Source organism: Semicossyphus pulcher, unplaced genomic scaffold, assembly GCF_022749685.1.
Source record: "Semicossyphus pulcher isolate SPU_LCO1_2020_fin unplaced genomic scaffold, fSemPul1.0.p SCAF_1, whole genome shotgun sequence".
Lineage (NCBI taxonomy): Eukaryota > Metazoa > Chordata > Actinopteri > Labriformes > Labridae > Semicossyphus > Semicossyphus pulcher.
Window position 1 is genome coordinate 14,940,431 of NW_027211603.1, and position 17,197 is coordinate 14,957,627.

General features: G+C 40.5%; 1 protein-coding gene across 2 annotated transcripts; it reads left to right on the forward strand.

Moving 5' to 3' along the window:
- The first annotated feature begins 394 nt into the window (after positions 1–394).
- Positions 395–16,872, forward strand: ext2 (exostosin glycosyltransferase 2). Of its 2 annotated transcripts, none has more exons than XM_069657439.1 (15): positions 395–490; positions 1,018–1,368; positions 1,480–1,703; positions 2,043–2,132; positions 3,242–3,358; positions 3,508–3,703; positions 3,885–4,024; positions 4,119–4,212; positions 8,178–8,309; positions 11,404–11,593; positions 13,499–13,665; positions 14,242–14,385; positions 14,586–14,714; positions 15,330–15,412; positions 16,457–16,872. In XM_069657439.1, exons 2-15 carry the CDS (start codon positions 1,054–1,056, stop codon positions 16,593–16,595), a joined length of 2,160 nt encoding a protein of 719 aa, XP_069513540.1. In that variant the 5' UTR covers positions 395–490; positions 1,018–1,053; the 3' UTR covers positions 16,596–16,872. The 2 variants fall into 2 exon arrangements, with proteins under 2 accessions (XP_069513540.1, XP_069513548.1); XM_069657447.1 differs by having other exon boundaries at positions 11,407–11,593.
- The last annotated feature ends 325 nt before the right edge of the window (positions 16,873–17,197 follow it).

Consider the following 17,197-nt stretch of genomic DNA (forward strand, 5'->3'; position numbering starts at 1 on the left):
CCCTTGAATTAATATTTTGTATATATTTTTAATGTATTTCCGCCTTCTGCCTTAACTGTATATATTTTGGTATTATATATATTTTAGTACTGCTTCCTGATTTTTTGTTATATATTTTATTATTATACTTTTCTGTGAAATGTCTTTCATATTTATTACCCTTTTAAATTGAGCACCCAAGCTAAAATTTCACAGGATTGTACCTGTACAACCGGAGTGACAATAAATTTCTTCAATCTTCAATCTTGGTATAACATGTTAGTGTACCTCCATTACCACTAGAGGGAAGCAGAGCACCTCTACCTAGTGAAAATACATGCCGGAAGCGAAGCATAATGACTTCCGAGTATCACTGAATTATTTCTCGGAGCTATATGTTAGCTTGATGGTAAGTTAGCATTTACACTGTACTAAGAAGTGTAGCTCTGTTTTCTAACCGCTGCCATGAATTAAGCCTGAACTGTCGAACCCCATTCCGATAAACGTCTCGGTAAGTAGCTCAAACCTGTTCGTATAACGTTAGAAGATGATGATTTGTAACCGTTAATCGGACGTTAATCAAATCATAATAACCTCGCATGAATGTTTACACAGCTGGTTTAGCTAACTATTACGTTAGCTTCTGTTAGCTAAGTTAGCTTCCTAGTTCATTTAAGAGAAATAGCAACTCATAGCTTTTCTGGCGTTGCACCTTGATAATGCACCTTCAGCTGAACAGTTTTTGAGACCTATACGTCGCGTTATGATTAATATTTGGACTGTTTGTCGGTTGGTTTTGGTTCAGTAACCGTTATGACGTCAATTGGAAGTTGTCTTTTTAACAGCCATTCATTGTCACTGTCTACGCTCTGCCTTCCCGACATATAAACATTCAGAGCTCTTTCGGGGACCGATGACCGGATTTCCCCCTCTGGTTTAACATAACATGCAACCATTGTATTAACGTTACTTGTTTTTCATAGTGAAACTACACAGTACTACCCCAGGCTGTCAGTGATCAGAAGTTTGTCTTCACAGTGGCTGGTTGCAGAGAGAGAGAGAGAGGTGTCAGGCATGTACGCCTCTGGGAAATACAGCTCGCGGGGCCCTGCTCTTATCCCGCGGATGAAAACCAAGCACCGCATCTACTACATCACCCTCTTTTCCGTGGTGCTGCTTGGACTAATTGCCACCGGGATGTTTCAGTTTTGGCCCCACTCCATTGAATCTGCAGCCGACTGGACACTCGATAAACGCAGTGTTCATGATGCCCCTCTGGTCCATCTGCCTGTTTCCAGTCCCATTCCTGAGAGGGGTGACCTCAGCTGTCGCATGCACACCTGTTTTGATGTGTACAGATGTGGCTACAATCCTAAAAACAGAATAAAGGTAATTATATATCCTAATAACTGTAAAATCACCGACCTTGCACAAACTGAGCACACCGTTTCATTATTGTGCTGTTTTCCTTGTTAAAAGTATGACCCATTGTTTTTGTAGGTCTACATCTACCCTCTGCAGAAGTTTGTGGATGAATTAGGGGTTCCCATCAGCAGTACTGGACTGTCTCGCGAATACAATGACCTGCTAAGTGCCATCTCTGACAGTGACTTTTACACTGATGATGTCACCAGGGCTTGCCTTTTTATCCCATCTATTGATGTGCTGAATCAGAACTCCCTTCGGATCAGAGAGACTGCTCAGGCTCTGGCAATGCTACCCAGGTAAACATTTACACAAGGCATAGACATGAAAATAACATTAGCCGTTTTAATGCTTGTCTCTTTGCTGTCTACACTTTTCTTCTCTCTTGATGAACATTATTACACTGAACCCCTAATTGCTCCCAAAGGCTATGTCATAGGTGTATGAATACCTATATCTCTTAATTGGAGATTGACACTCAGGGCATCAGTGTGTGAAAGGGTGAATGTGGCATGTAGTGTGAAAGTGCTTTGAATGGTCGAAAGACTAGAAAAGCCCTAAATATGTATAGTCCATTTACCATTTGTTGTCAAAATAATCTTTATCTTCCAGCACTTATCTTTTGTATGTTTTGGTAGATGGGACAAAGGGATGAATCACCTTCTGTTCAACATGTTACCTGGAGGCCCTCCAGACTACAACACTGCCTTGGATGTTCCCAGAGACAGGTAGCTGCAGTACATCTTAAAAGCAAATTAATATATAAGAGTGGGTTCTTTATGGTAATAATCATTCTGACACCTAGAATATCTGATGATAGCTCACTTCTAAAATATCCTGTATGATCAACTGATACAGTGGAGTAAAACGCGTAGGTGATTTATTGTAATAAATTTGAAACTGATTTGACAGGCTGGAACTATGTAGATTAAAAACACTCTTATTTGCATCAATGTTAAAGGTCACTACTATAGTCATTGTGCATGAGTTTTAATAGCCACATGTCAAACATGTCATCAGCTTAAGAACTACTACAGTAAAGACATTTATACCCTAAAAGTTATCTAGAATGTCATACAGGATGGAAGCATGTTGTAAATATTTATGTTTTTAGGATTCCAGTCTGCAACTTCCCACTTATAGGTTCAATACAAAAAACTGTTGTTTATGTATATTGTGTTTCCTGGAAAGAGGAAGGTCATTTTCAAGCTACAGTAGATTATGCAAAGCAGAAACTTTAGTTGCATTTATCATAACTGCAGTCGCTCACGTGTGTAAAGAATGAGCGATGAAATCGAAAGATATATTTTCAGGCAATTGGGAGATAACATCTTTTTGTAGAGAGATTTCATATCTGGTTGTATACACAAGCAAGGAGCCTGTGTGTCTCAATATGTCCTTTAAGCTCAAGGGATGGTTGAGGAAGGAAGAGGTTCGGTTTATGAACATTCAGCAGCCTTGAGACAATGAACACTATCTGTTAGCTGCAAGGAATTTCCTGGGCTCATCCAGCTGGAGTCCATTTTACATTGGGCAAAAGGCCTTATGAACCAGGTGTGCGTGACTGTTGGTGTGTTTCCACTTTATATACACATCGTCTGAGAGGGCAGCAGAATCTAAAATACATTTCATCACCTGGTGGACAATATGGGGTCTATAAACCTGGGAACTAAACCTGGCTTGAAGTCACTTCATGTCTCGCATTAGCAGTGTTGCTAGCTAGAGTCCTAATAGGAAGCAAATTATTGACTTCATGTGTATTAAAATGTGTTCTTGCAGTTTATGTCAATCCCTAGTCTGTTGAAGCATTGTTACATTCTGGGTCCATTTGTTTCAGAGCGCTACTGGCTGGAGGCGGTTTCTCAACGTGGACCTACAGACAAGGTTATGATGTCAGCATCCCAGTTTACAGCCCCCTTTCTGCAGATGTTGAGCTGCCTGAGCGACAGCCTGGGTTAGCACATCTTATCATTATATTGTTTGAGTGACAAATCATAACCAAATTATACAAATGTTACCATCAACAACTTGAAGAACTTATCTTTATTCAACATTTTATATTATGACTTGTTAACTGGTTGTTTCCTGTCTCCATTCCCCCAGTCCAAGGCGCTACTTTATTCTGTCTTCTCAAACTGCTATCCATCGAGAGTACCGTGCTGAACTTGAGCGCTTGAAGGAAGAAAACGGAGAAGCATTGCTCCTCCTGGACAAGTGTAGCAACCTCTCCCAGGGGGCCGCCTCTGCACGAAAACGCTGCTACAAGGGACAGGTGTATGACTACCCTCAGATCCTGCAGGTGGGTCACACAAATGTATTGGACATAATATAAAAGTATCAGGAATGTAATAATATTACATGCGCTACTTTTGTTGATTTGGCAACCAAAAATACAATCCTGGGTCTAGGTTTTGTTTGTTTGTAAAATGCAAAATCACATATCATCATTAACATCTTTCCCCCCCAATATGTCTTTGCAGGAGTCTTCATTCTGTGTGGTTTTGCGAGGGGCACGTTTGGGTCAGGCTGCACTCAGTGATGTGCTGCAGGCTGGCTGTGTCCCTGTTGTCCTCGCTGACTCCTACATTCTGCCGTTCTCTGAAGTACTAGACTGGAAGAGGTCTGTCTATGTCCCTGAATAGCTGGATAAAATCATATGGTTTGGCAGTTTGCCATTTTCAGGTCACTTATTCAATGTTTCTGTTTCCGCAAAGGGCATCTGTGGTTATTCCAGAGGAGAAACTATCAGAGATGTACACCATCCTCAAGAGTATTCCTCACAGACAAGTTGAAGAGATGCAGAGACAGGTAAGAGCCAAAATGTCTAACTGAAGAGAAATCATCTGTCACAATAACTGATTGAAAGTGCTTTACATTTAGTTTTAGTTTCAGATGACATCAAGGTCAGGGATGCTGTCATTGAGTTTAGACCGCTTGTATTTCATGCTTGAGATGTGCGTGTACCTTTAAACAACCATTCTAGTCTTTGGAAGCCAAAACAAATTTTATCTGATGTGCCAAAGACAGAAATCTGGATACCACCTCCACTTTTTGTGAGTTGAAGTTTCCTCCTTTGCTCAGTCTGGATTTTAAAAAGCTTTCAGAAGACTCAACTGTGTTGATTTAAGCTTCAGTGAAAAGCAAGGAAGACTGCTCACTCTCTCTTTCCATTTGATATCTTCATTGAGCCACAATAAACAAAGGTGAAAGCATCTATGAGAGAAGTGCACCAGCTCAGCTGCTCCTCATTCCCTTGTATCAACTCTAGTCCATTTACTAATTATACTAGCCAAACAGTCCTCTCTGGCCAAAGGCTCAGAGACTGGTTTGGGATTGGATTTCACCAGACAAGCTTAAAAACATGACTTGAGGACGGGTTGGATGGGGGTATTTTGCTCTGTATAGCTCACAGCTAACTTGGTAGCATAGATTTTATATTGTATATGCTGGTCACGGTACTCCTCTGCCTGCTCTGCCCTCACGCTCTACATATGGTTTGAATTGTTGTGAGTCTATTCATGTCTCAGTCATTTCTCTACTAAAGTAATTTTATCATGAATTCAGTTAAACTTTGAGTGTATAGTTATATCAGATTTTTTCATGCAGCTGGTCAAAGGTCAGTCTCTAACCCCTACACTAAAAGCATCAAAGTGTCCATACCTGTATTTTATTCATTTAATAAGCTGAGACAGCAAGTTGCCTACTTTATATCCTAAATATTTGGCTTCTTTAAATACCTGAATGTATTAAGAAATCTGAGGTACTTTTGAGGTCGAGTCAGTTATTATACAGACTAAGTCAGGTTCACTCACTATTGAAGCATGTTATATTAAAAGTTATTGTCACTCGTACAAATATCAATAATATAATAATATTATGATAATATTAATAAACATGACTTAATATAGCTCAAATGATTTGTTGTAAAAAAAAATAGATAGGACCCATCATTCATTAGATGACAAATATGTGGGATGGCAGATACTCTTCACCGTCCCAGGTGTAAGAGAAGGGGTAATTTAGATTATAGTCTTTGCAAGAAAATGTTTTTGATGTGGGCTGAGATCCTAACTTCTTCAAGTAGATATTCTAGAAAATCCTAAACATTTTGAGGAGATGATGCATGTAATCAGTTTCACCAGCAGAGGGCTCAGCAGCCTTTGCTTTCATACTTTGTTTATATATTGTGCTGTGTGCTCAACCCAATTCAACCTACTAACCAAGTGAATGCACATAAACAGATCAGGTTGGTTTTTATTTCACACAAATATTGATACATTTTTCTTGGTGACTAATTTGCAGTTCACTTAAGAAGTGAGTCCTATTAGCGACCAGGTCAAATTGTGACAGAGTACTGCAGAGCTTCCACAGTACTGTGGTGCTATCAACCAAGGTCTTCCCACCAGATTTTTCACTTTTCTGTTTCCTTGCCTTTTACAAATACAGGAATTAGTAGACCATCACAGCCCAAAGTTGAAAATGAAATCTAAAATGTAAACGTGGACACAGTTCAGTCTCATGGTGTGCATCTGTGTTTGCAGAATGTTCATAAGCACAAAGACTTTGTTATTCCTGCCAAAGCAGTTGTCTTCTGTAATTGGTCCTCTAGACCCAAAATTCCTGTTTGTTTTTCACTTTGCCGTTCTAGTAAGGACTGGTTTACACCCTAAGAGACTAGGTAATTATCATTAACAACTTTTGTTTGTTTATGTATTTGTGGAAATGTTTTGATCACAGTTAAAAGTAAAGTGCTGATAAATCCTCAGCAAAACAATATTCCCAGTGAGCAGCTCACACGACTGAAACAAACCCCTGTGTCACTGCTGCTTCTGATTATGTCAGAAACTCTTAATGATTGCCTGGTTCTGTCCACAGTTCACTGGCTGCCAATTCTGGTCTATAGATGAAATCATCTGTCAGGCACTTGACAACTTTCTACGAGTTAAGCAAAGTGATGCTGACCACTGTTTCTGATCATGTTTCTGGTCTTTGAGCTTGTGTTTTAATGATTTTAAACAACACAAGAGCGGAGCAGTGGGAGGGGGCTCTCTAAACTAGGAAATAAGTAGAAAAATCTGCATCGGACGACTGTAACTTTTCAGTTACAATATATTTTTGGACCAGAATTTCTTGAGATTATTTGTAGCAGGGTTATAGTTACAGTTGCATCACACAAATGTTTATGTTTATTGTTGTAAGAGAATTGGGCAACTCATGGACTAAGTATCCCAACGTTGCTAAATTTATACCTCTACATGTTGTTGTTCATCAGTAATACAAACAGAAACAATGTGGCGATCTTAACTCCAGATGCTGCTATTGGAAGATGGAGTCAGGGTTTCTCTTCCTGTCTTGAAAAGCTGTCTCCTCTTCTCTGCTCATAAAAATTCCTGCAAGCGCTGGGAGGGGGTGGAGCAGGGTGGGACAGGCCCTCGGGCCAGCACAGTTTGCTTTTTGCCTCCTCCCGTTCAGAAAAGAAACTTTCATCACTGGCTGATTTATGGGCCGTTGGGATTCCCCCCTGAGATTAGAAAGTCCTTTTGGATTCTCCTCACCCGCTCTATAAAAATAAAGGCTGTTTTTGTGTTGTTATACATCTCCTCTGTTTCGTCCCATACTTAGGCATGGACAATTTTGGCAGTGGTTATATTCATGTGAAACTCAGGCCTGTCTTTGTTTAACATGCACAATGCTGCGATGCAAAATGAGGTCAAGATAGAATTATAGTTCAATCCTTTCCTCACACACGCTGAAATAGTCACATCCTCTGCCCTAGAACTGTGGGCCACTGAGGATCTGGTGGGCTGGTGTCGGGTCAGTGTAAGATGTGCCTCCAGGAGATGGTGTTGTTTGAAGCTTCATTAACTCTTATATGGTCCTCTTGCCTCTAAACTGTCCCTTGAAGTTGCTTAATAGAAAGGGAGCCAGCAGGAGGCAAGGAGGCTGGGTCAGAAGCAATACTATTGGCTGATCAATTGCTTATAACTTTCATATTTTACAGTCTAAAATTTGCTGCATATGCATTCCTTTTACTCCTTTAAAGGGGGCCGTTTCAGTTGATATTCCTGCAGCTAGTGTGATAACATTTAGATATGGGTTAAGAGTTCAGTTATCATTAAAGTCTGCTTTTCACATCTGAGATCTGTTGAAGTGAAACAGGCGCAGTCAGAGGAGATTTTAGAGAGCTTCAGAAGAAGAGACTTTGAAGGTCAAGAGGGTGCAGAGGGCTGCAAAATTGTCTTTTAAGACTTATACTGGATGGGAAAATCTATGACTTCGCACTGATGTTATCTTCTCTCATCTTCTCACATGTAACAGCCATACTCCATAGCATAAAATGAAAATATAGATAACGTCTTATAAGAAATAACAAGTTAAACAATAATTGAACTTGATTAATATAGTTTTTATTTAACATAAACATAGTCATAATCTCAAGTACAGACACATACAAGCCAAGGAACATCCAGTCAGTGCTACTTTTTCATTGACATTTTCATCATAGTGGCTAATTTCAAACCAGTAAATGGGTTTTGAAACCTTTATGCAACATATTCAAATGTCTTTGTTACATATGTTTTTACGACTGCCAATTCTGCCCATGTGTATATTCTACATGTATCCAGTAAACACATCTGAATTGGAAGAGTAGAGTTTATTTGTCAAATGTGATATGCAATGTTGATCTTCTCGGCATGCTTTGTTTTGGCTGTTTAGTTTCCTTCTTTATTTTTCTTAATGCATTCTAAGAAGTCTTTTCCATTTGTCCACAGGCACGCTGGTTCTGGGAGGCCTACTTCAGCTCCATGAAGGCTATTGGCTTGACAACGCTCCAGATCATCAATGACCGCATTTACCCATATGCAGCACGCACCTACGAGCAGTGGAACAATCCTCCTGTGGTGGTACGTAGCATTACTTTTAGCCATTTGCAAGATAATTTTATTATTGAATCCTAACATTCCAATATTTGTTGATTACTATAATATGCTTTATCTATACCATGAGGTCTGCTCTCTTCCAACGTACAGTTAAAAAATCTACACCGTCTGAATGCTCTACTCTACTGAGCTGCTTTGAAGTAGTAATACAAGTCTTTGCATTGAGGACATCTAAATGACGGCCATCCAGAATAGAGCTTTGACCGTACAGATGCTCATAGAGCAGCATAAGCTTCCACACCCTCCTCTCCTCCTGTAAATCAGAGCCTCTGTGGCGTAGTGACAGTAGATGCCTTCAACTCTTTCTGAAGCGCCACACATGCAGAGCTTCACAGTTTGGTATACACCCAGTTAGCTCTGAAGCCGCCAGTTTGTGTCAGCAGTTCTGCACAAGGAGGATGCCTCCGTTGTGGTGAAAAATAAGTTCCTGCATGTCTGAGTCATTGTGTTTGTAGCGAGTACGCTGGATGTGAAGAATGGTGTGTGTGTTTTAGTATCCCTGTGGTTGTGGGAGTTTGTGGCTGCAGACAGCTTGGCTGGGCGACCATCTCTCAGGAGCTGTTAATCAGCCCAGTCTGATCTACAGTGTTCTCCATGCTCAGTCTGTGGGCTGCAGGCGTGTGCATGTGAGCATGTGTGTGGATTCATAACGGCGACTATGCCTTTGTCAGATGTCTACAAGTTTGTCAGTATAAGTACATCAGAGAGATGGCACTCACATCAGTTTGCATTAGTGTACACAAGCAGCACTCTGAGCAGTGATTTCTGATATTTGTAATTTCAGTATTGCACCACAGTTCTTCAGTCATTCAGGGTTTATACGTTTACAGTCAAGCAGCTGCTCACTCTTGACCAAGGTTTTTTTTCTCTGATCAGGTAGCTCATTAATCAGCACTTACACTTGACATTGCCCACTTGTGTCAAAATGTTTTGCCAGAGCGTCCAACCCCCAATCCCATCTATCAGTATCACTCAAGTTTTGTCCAGACCCAGAGGAGGTTAATTGTGTCAGGGTTCAGACCTTTGCCAATTCCTGCCTGAGATGGGAGATGAAGTGTTTTCTAGATGGATTCAGTGAATGGATGGTGAAAAGGACTTGCACAGAGGACTAAATAAATCAGGCAGACATTTCCACCCCCCCTCTCCTCCTGTAGTCTTTAGGCTGGTAATTGAAAGCACATTTCCCAGGATTGCTGGTGCCTTTTGGAGGGGGGTTTCAGAATAAGGGACAAGCTGCTTTTTGTTTGGGAGTTGTAGGTAGTGGGTATACTTGTAAGGATGATATTCATCTCAGTCTGTCACATTTCAGTTTAACACAGTTTTGTGGTGATTGACACTTAGGCATATGAAAGTTTTATTTGATCACTATCTTGTTTGAAAGTTACAGTACAGTCTGTGAATATTTAGACATTGATCTGCCTGTTTTTGGAAGTCTGCACTTAAACCCCAGAGTCATTTCCTTTTAAAATCTAGTTTAGAGTCAAAATAATAAAAAACTGTCTTAAATACTTATTGATCATACTCTATCTTTCTATCGTTAAGCAATAAAGTGAAATATAACATTAAATCTACCACAGCTGTGCTGCTGCATCAGTTTCCATTAGTAATAATGTAATATAAGTAGTACTTATATATGTTGTTTTAGTGGAATGTTAAAGTGTTTCTACAGATGTGTGAAGGCGATATATTCTGAATACCTGGCTGGCGCTTCTTCATATAAATATGCCCCCAGGCTATGTCTCTATTGAGGGGGCTCTAGTGTCTAAGATTAATGAAGTGCAACTCAAGCAGTTTAAAAAGGATTAAGATAAGATCATTTTTTGTTAGTTAATTTAGAGTTTTAAAAAACCCATTAACTTCTTTTAGATCTGTTGGTGATTTAAAGAGCTGCGGCTTTCTTTTCATCAAATGTATTCACTTTGACAAATGACTTAAGTGGTCTTTGCCTCTTTTATTCTGTTTTTAATGCAGCTCTGCTGCTGCGTCAATGTGTTAGTTTAATTATTTCCCCTCCGCTTGTTTGACAATGTGAGAATGACCACAAGGAAGTTTCCACTTGCCAATAAAGTGACTTTTTATTGGTGGCAGGGTGACTGATGTTGTGTAAAAGGCAGTGGCTGTGTCTCTGTTGACAGACTTGTGTTGATCCTTTGGAAGAGCCACATAATCACTGTGTGGCCACCTTGGACCAGAGAAGAAACAGGGTTTATATGTACTTCAAGAAGCCCACAGATTTACTGTTAGATATGCTCTATGTGCCGTTCACAGACTGATTGTCACTGTAACCAGGGTGGAACATTTTTGAAGCCTTTGATGAAGTTTATCAAGAGTGAACCCTGCTGTATTAGCAACTTTTATAGCAGCACATGCTTAAAAAAAAAAGATATGGTTTGTCTTTTTATTTATCTTCAGAGAAACTACCATAGTAAATACAAAACTAATACTTGGCTCATAGACTTAAACTTAAAAGTTTAAAATTTAGTACACACTTACCATCAGAAGACTCTCCTGTGGCTTCCTGTATTTAACAGTGTCACTTGATCTAAGCAGGAGTCAGTGGGGCTCCCAAGGTTTACAAGCAGTTTTAAAGGGGAGCAATGACAGAAAAGCTGAGTTCCAATTTCTGCACCCCAGAGGACCCGTCATCATGAGATCAGTAGGTAGCCGAGTAGAGGGTAGCCAAGTTGTCTTGTTTGCAAACTCCTCCCTGGTCTTTCTCGTACTTCTTCTCTGCTGCTTGTGTAGGCTTTACTTGGCTTCTGACTGGAAGCTTTTGGTGTTCTGTGCCTCTGTTAGCCCCCGAGAGCCTATTATAGGATGATTCTTGCTCCATAATAAAATCTATCATCTGGAAATTACAGCAGTTGACCTCACTGTCCAGTAAAGCACTACGACAGTGTATTAAACCATGGAAAAAATGACAGTCAGGGTTGACTCAGAAGACACGAGGCTCTACTTTCATGAAAATGAAATAGAACTGATGAAAAAGGATGATTTAACATGTTTGCTTTGCCTTACTTAACAGTCAGTGTTTTTGTTTGTTTTCTGTCTTGTGCAGAAGTGGTCCAGTGTGAACAGCCCTCTGTTCTTGCCGCTCATCCCACCGAGGGCACCTGGGTTCACTGCAGTGGTGCTGACCTACGATCGCGTTGAGAGTCTTTTCCGAGTCATCACTGAAATCTCCAAGGTGCCTAGCTTGGCTAAGCTCCTGGTTGTTTGGAATAACCAGAACAAGAGTCCTCCTGAGGGTGAGTATAAAAGATTCCCATTAAAATTAGAAAGTTCAAAAAGCTTGAAGAAAGATATCATTACATGATTTGCATGGTTAAACCAACTTAATTCACGATCTAAAACGCCTCCTAGCTTTTCCTGTTCTTTGCTCGTCCATGATAATTGTGTCGACGCAAATGTATTAAATGCTGCAACAACATGCTGAATGGTAGCGCCACAACAGAACAATTGAGATGATAATGATGATAAGAAATAGGCACACATACACACACAAGCCTTCCATCAAAGATGTGTCGTGGTAAGTTATTGGTCGTTATTTATTGCACCTTGCCCTCTTGTTATTAATCTAAATATGGCAATTAAGTACACAACAGTTCTCTTACCCTTTGACGGCTTAACTCAGACAAAGATTGTTCTGGACCAGGACTTCCATTGGTCCTGCTGCTGTAGGAGTTAGCTAATATAATGAGGTAATGAGAAGACTTTGAAGTGCTCCCTCGTGGCTGTGAGTTGCCTTTTCATTAGAGGCATCAGCGGCGCCTGGCTGGAGCTTTGTGACCCATTAGAATTAACAAGAGGCCATTGACGGGTCAGACTTATGGGGCTCAGTCCAATATGGAGGCAGATTTCTTCCCTATTCACACCAAGCCTTGAGCTGATGTGTTTACTGGCTCCCAATTCGGCTTCCATCCTCCTGTTTTTTAAAAAGAAACCTCTACAGGTTGTGAGTCTAAATAACAATGTGTAAACCAAGTTGTCTTTTATCTGTTTTATAAATGCTATCTTGTAGCTATAAAGCAGCTGAGTTGAGTTGCCACACAGCTGCAATAAATGCAGATGGCATGTATGAAAGCTATAAGATATTCTTCAGAACACGGACTCTTAAAAAGTCACAGAAGAATCAATAGTTGGTTCATTTTGGCCCATGCCCTTGGTTGAAGTTTTAAAATTCAGATAATATCCTATCATTCCCTCACTCCAACTGTCTCTGTCCAACCTTGTAAAATAAGGGATGACAGCAACTTAGACGGAGTGAAAGAAGAAACCCTTGGTGTTTAACTTAGCGTTTTTCCTGACAATAGCTTTTGACAGAAGACTTCAGACGTGGTTTGACGGACCAGAAGCTTCTCTTATTGCCTGCCAGGCCCCAGTTACCCCATTAATGAGTGGACACATTCTGTGTGATCTGTCTGTGCCATAGTCCGTGCCATGGACACTACCCAACAACTTTGAAAGGCTCCTCTGAAAACAACACTTTGTGGATCTGCCTCATGAAGAACAGTAGTGTGGTTAGATTTGCACGTGCTTGAGGTTAGCGTAGCGATACGAGTCAGTAAGTGAAGTTAAACTCCAATAGCATTTTTTCCAGTGCTGGGACACACTTCAAATATCTCTGTCAGTGGTGAATGACATCATAATTCCTTACCCATCTATAGGCACTGATAGTAGCCATATTTGTAATCTTGTTCAATCCCTTTACAATGGTATTTATGAAAATAATGTTATACAATGTATATTTACTGTTTTTATTTCGGCTGTAAATAACAATCATTTCCTATTAATACATTTGCAGATTTCTTTCTCAATTAGAAATGTTTTGGTTAATGTCAGAAAATATTGAAAAATGACCAGCACAATTGTCCTGAGCCAAGAGTGGCATCTTCAATTAGCTTATTTAGTCTGACCAATAGTCCAAAATTTCAACGATGTCCAACTTTAATATAAAAAAGGACAGATTTAAGCAGCAAAAATGTTTACAAACTGCAAATTTTTCATTGAAAATGGTTTAAACCACTGCAGTTGTTGGTTGCTGTATTATTTAAATAGTTGCAAATTAATCAACTGAATTGTTCCAGCTTGTTATTTACAAGTACAAAATTATAATTGTGGCTACTATTGTTGTGTTGTTTTCCTCCCGGCAGAGTCTCTTTGGCCAAAGATCGGTGTTCCTCTCAAAGTCGTGCGGACCAAAGAGAACAAGCTGAGTAACCGCTTCTTCCCCTATGACGAGATTGAGACAGAAGCCGTGCTTGCAATCGATGACGACATCATCATGCTGACATCTGATGAACTACAGTTTGGCTATGAGGTGAGAAGAAAAAAGACTCTTACCTTGACATACTTTCCCATCCTTTGGCAGGCAACAATTTCGAGTTGATCCCAGAGTTTAAAGTCATTCAGGGAGATTACAGTCTCATTTTCTGCTAGTTGGGTATTTGAAGGCCTGCTGAATGTGTTTGATGTGTGAAGAATGATGACAGGTTTATAGCTGATGCTTTCCATGCCCACATACCTGCCCAGCCCCACTTAGCCCAGCACACTCACCTGAATCCATTTAGAAGCTATTTAATAAATTGTTCTGAGTTTAAGGATAATTACATGGAATTGCAGCCAGGATAGAGGAGCTGTCTGTCTGTAAAGATGACTGCTTTCTTCCAGCAGAAGGATCAGACAAGCTGCTGGTGTCAGGCCTTGGATATTCTGTCAATTATAAAGCCACGTCAATCTGAAAATATTATAGTTTGACTCTCAGTTGTGATTGTGCAACTTAAGACACAATATTGAATACTCCCGTAGCATTTGTCTTATAGTGGCAGCCACCAGTTCTAACATTAGTTCACTTCCCTGACAAATGCCTGACAATCTCTCTTCTGTCCTGCTCCAGGTATGGAGGGAGTTCCCAGACAGGCTGGTGGGCTATCCAGGCCGGCTGCACCTCTGGGACCATGAAATGGGGAAGTGGAAGTATGAGTCGGAGTGGACCAACGAGGTGTCCATGGTTCTAACAGGAGCCGCCTTCTACCACAAGGTGACGAGGGAAAGCATTTGTAGAAAGGATTAGAACATTTCCAGTAGAGCTCTGCTTTTGGGTTTTTGTAAGATTCAAGGCAATAAGATTACAGTGATGGACTTACCTCTACTTCAAAGCTTACACACTGACTTATGAGTCTGCAGTTTATCTTTAAGACACCTGTTGATCTTGTTGTTATGAATCTGTTTCCATTCCAGTACTTCAACTATTTGTACACATACAAGATGCCAGGAGACATCAAGAACTGGGTGGACGCTCACATGAACTGTGAAGATATTGCCATGAACTTTCTGGTGGCTAACATCACAGGCAAAGCCCCCATAAAGGTACGCTCATAGCTCTGACTGGTCTCTGTTTAAGTTTGCAGGGGGAGGCTGAAGCCTGACAGAGCAGTCCAGCATCTCTGGGTTTGATCAGCTCTCACCCTTCATTCACTGCCTCCCTCACTCCTCCTCATCTCAATGACTGTGCCCAGGTGCAGGCTAAAGCCCAGCCTTAACCTCCCTTATCTGGGTGTCACTCACTGGCACTCCCCCTCTGAGTATGTTTTCCTAAGCTCACGGGGGCTCACACACACCCTGCCATCAAATCATAAGCTCCACACTTCCCTACCCCTGCACAAGGACTCTACCTCCCACAATATCTCCTTCAGAAAACACTCACTCTTCCTCTCTCTCTCACTTTCTCATTTTCTTCTGCACACACATTCACATTTTCAGAGCATTTGTTGCTGGCATGTGTCTGCGGTCATCATCTCTCCCAAGAATTCAGACACTTTTCCCCCCCCACCCTGTGCACAACAAAGGCCCTCGTAGCATGTCACTGACTTTTTTTTTTAACACACTGGACAGTTTATTAGCTTCTGGAGGGGCTACTGAGGTTTAACAAACAGTTTAAGTGAGCAGACATTACTGATGTGACTTTGTTCTGCTTCTATCTAGGTGACCCCCAGGAAAAAGTTCAAGTGCCCTGAGTGTACCGCCATTGATGGACTGTCTCTGGATCAGACGCACATGGTGGAGAGGTATGGCGCTTTGTTTTGGATGTTCAGTTCATGTTCATGTTGTGTTTGGGTAAAAATCGCCACTTGAAATCTCTCGTTCTTCTGTTTTCGTCTCTAACTAAAGGATTTTTTTTAGGTGTTACACCTACATCATTAATTTAGCTTCAGTTCAGCATTACAATATTTTTAGATACTTATTTTTGGATTTAAACTTAGGGGGAAATAACAGTACAAATTTCAATTTCTAACCATCAAACTGCATATGTTTTAAGGGGTTTTCATTCACCTGCTCAGGTGTGTAAAATAAGCAACAGTGTATCAGCATTGTCTCCCACGTAGTGCTCAGTTTGCAAGGATGCTTTGTTCACAGTAAACTGCATTCAACAGTGGTTAATGGTAAATAGACTGCACTTATGTGGTGCCTTTCTACCCTCCGTGGACTACAATTATTACCACTGCATGCCATTTACCCCTTTCCCACAAACATTCATATATAGAAAACAGAGGCTTCTGTGCAAGGTGTCAACCTGCTCATCAGTATCTATTGGAAAATTCATTCACATACACGCACATCAAAGTGTCGGAAGCAATTTTGGGGTTCGGTATTTTTCACAAGGACTCTTCAACATGCCAATCTTGTGCTAAATTGGCAGGCCCCGCTCTACTTCCTGAGCTGCAGTGGCCTCAACAGTGTCTTGTTGCAGCAGGAAGTACAACAACTTTTGCTCAGTGACGTAAAATTTGGGTGGAATTTTTTATCATGTTATTATTTTTAGTTTTTCCAGTTACACCTCTAATATCAGATGCAATCTTTTTTTTTTTTTTCAAGCCATACAAATCTTGTAAACAGGAAGGCTCCATGCTGCGCATAAATAAACACACAACATCAATAACTAGTTAAACACTGATAAAAACTTCTGGCTTAGATATTAAATGAGAAAGAAAAGGTAAAGACCTCCTCCACATCCACGTATATAATTAGCAAACTTTACTGATCAAAAGCTGATAAATAAGTGCATGGTTTTAGCCTGCTTTTTGATAAACAAGTTGTGTATCTGTCCCTAGATCTGAGTGCATCAACAAGTTTGCATCGGTTTTCGGTACAATGCCCCTGAAGGTGGTGGAACACCGTGCCGACCCGGTGCTCTACAAGGACGACTTCCCAGAGAAGCTGAAGAGCTTCCCCAACATCGGCAGCCTCTGACCAGCTGGTAACACATGTTGGGACCTCAGCACAGCCTCAACACTAAATCATTTGTCAACATTATCTTTTATGTCATGACATCAGCTCTCCAGCTAAAGTAGTTCTTGCCCCTTTCACTTTTCACAAGACACTTTTACTTTTTAAACTGAGATTAAAAAGAGGGCGATTAAGTTTATATCTTGAATGACAGAGATCACTGAATGTGGGGATGAAGATAAGTGTGATGAGAATAGATGGATGGAATGGTTTATTGAGTTAATAGTAAAAGATATATCAGACATTTGCATAGACATTTAAAGATACTAATGTATAGACTAATGTTACATAATCTGCTATTAGAGGGTCACCCTGAGTGTGATGATTGACAGAATATGCTTTCTGACTGGAGGCTTGTGGTCCCTCACTGTTACTCTTTTGGAGCTGCAAACTTCAGGCTCCAGCTGCTCTGGAATCAGCTTATACAGTGTACATATTTGTGTTATGCAGCAGTGCTGTATAATAGTCCTAATTATGATGCTCCAACTAGTGTTTCTTTCCCCTTCTTTTTCTTTCTTAAAGCTGACATGGACCTGAGTCTTTTATCTGTACTGTATGAAAGTAAT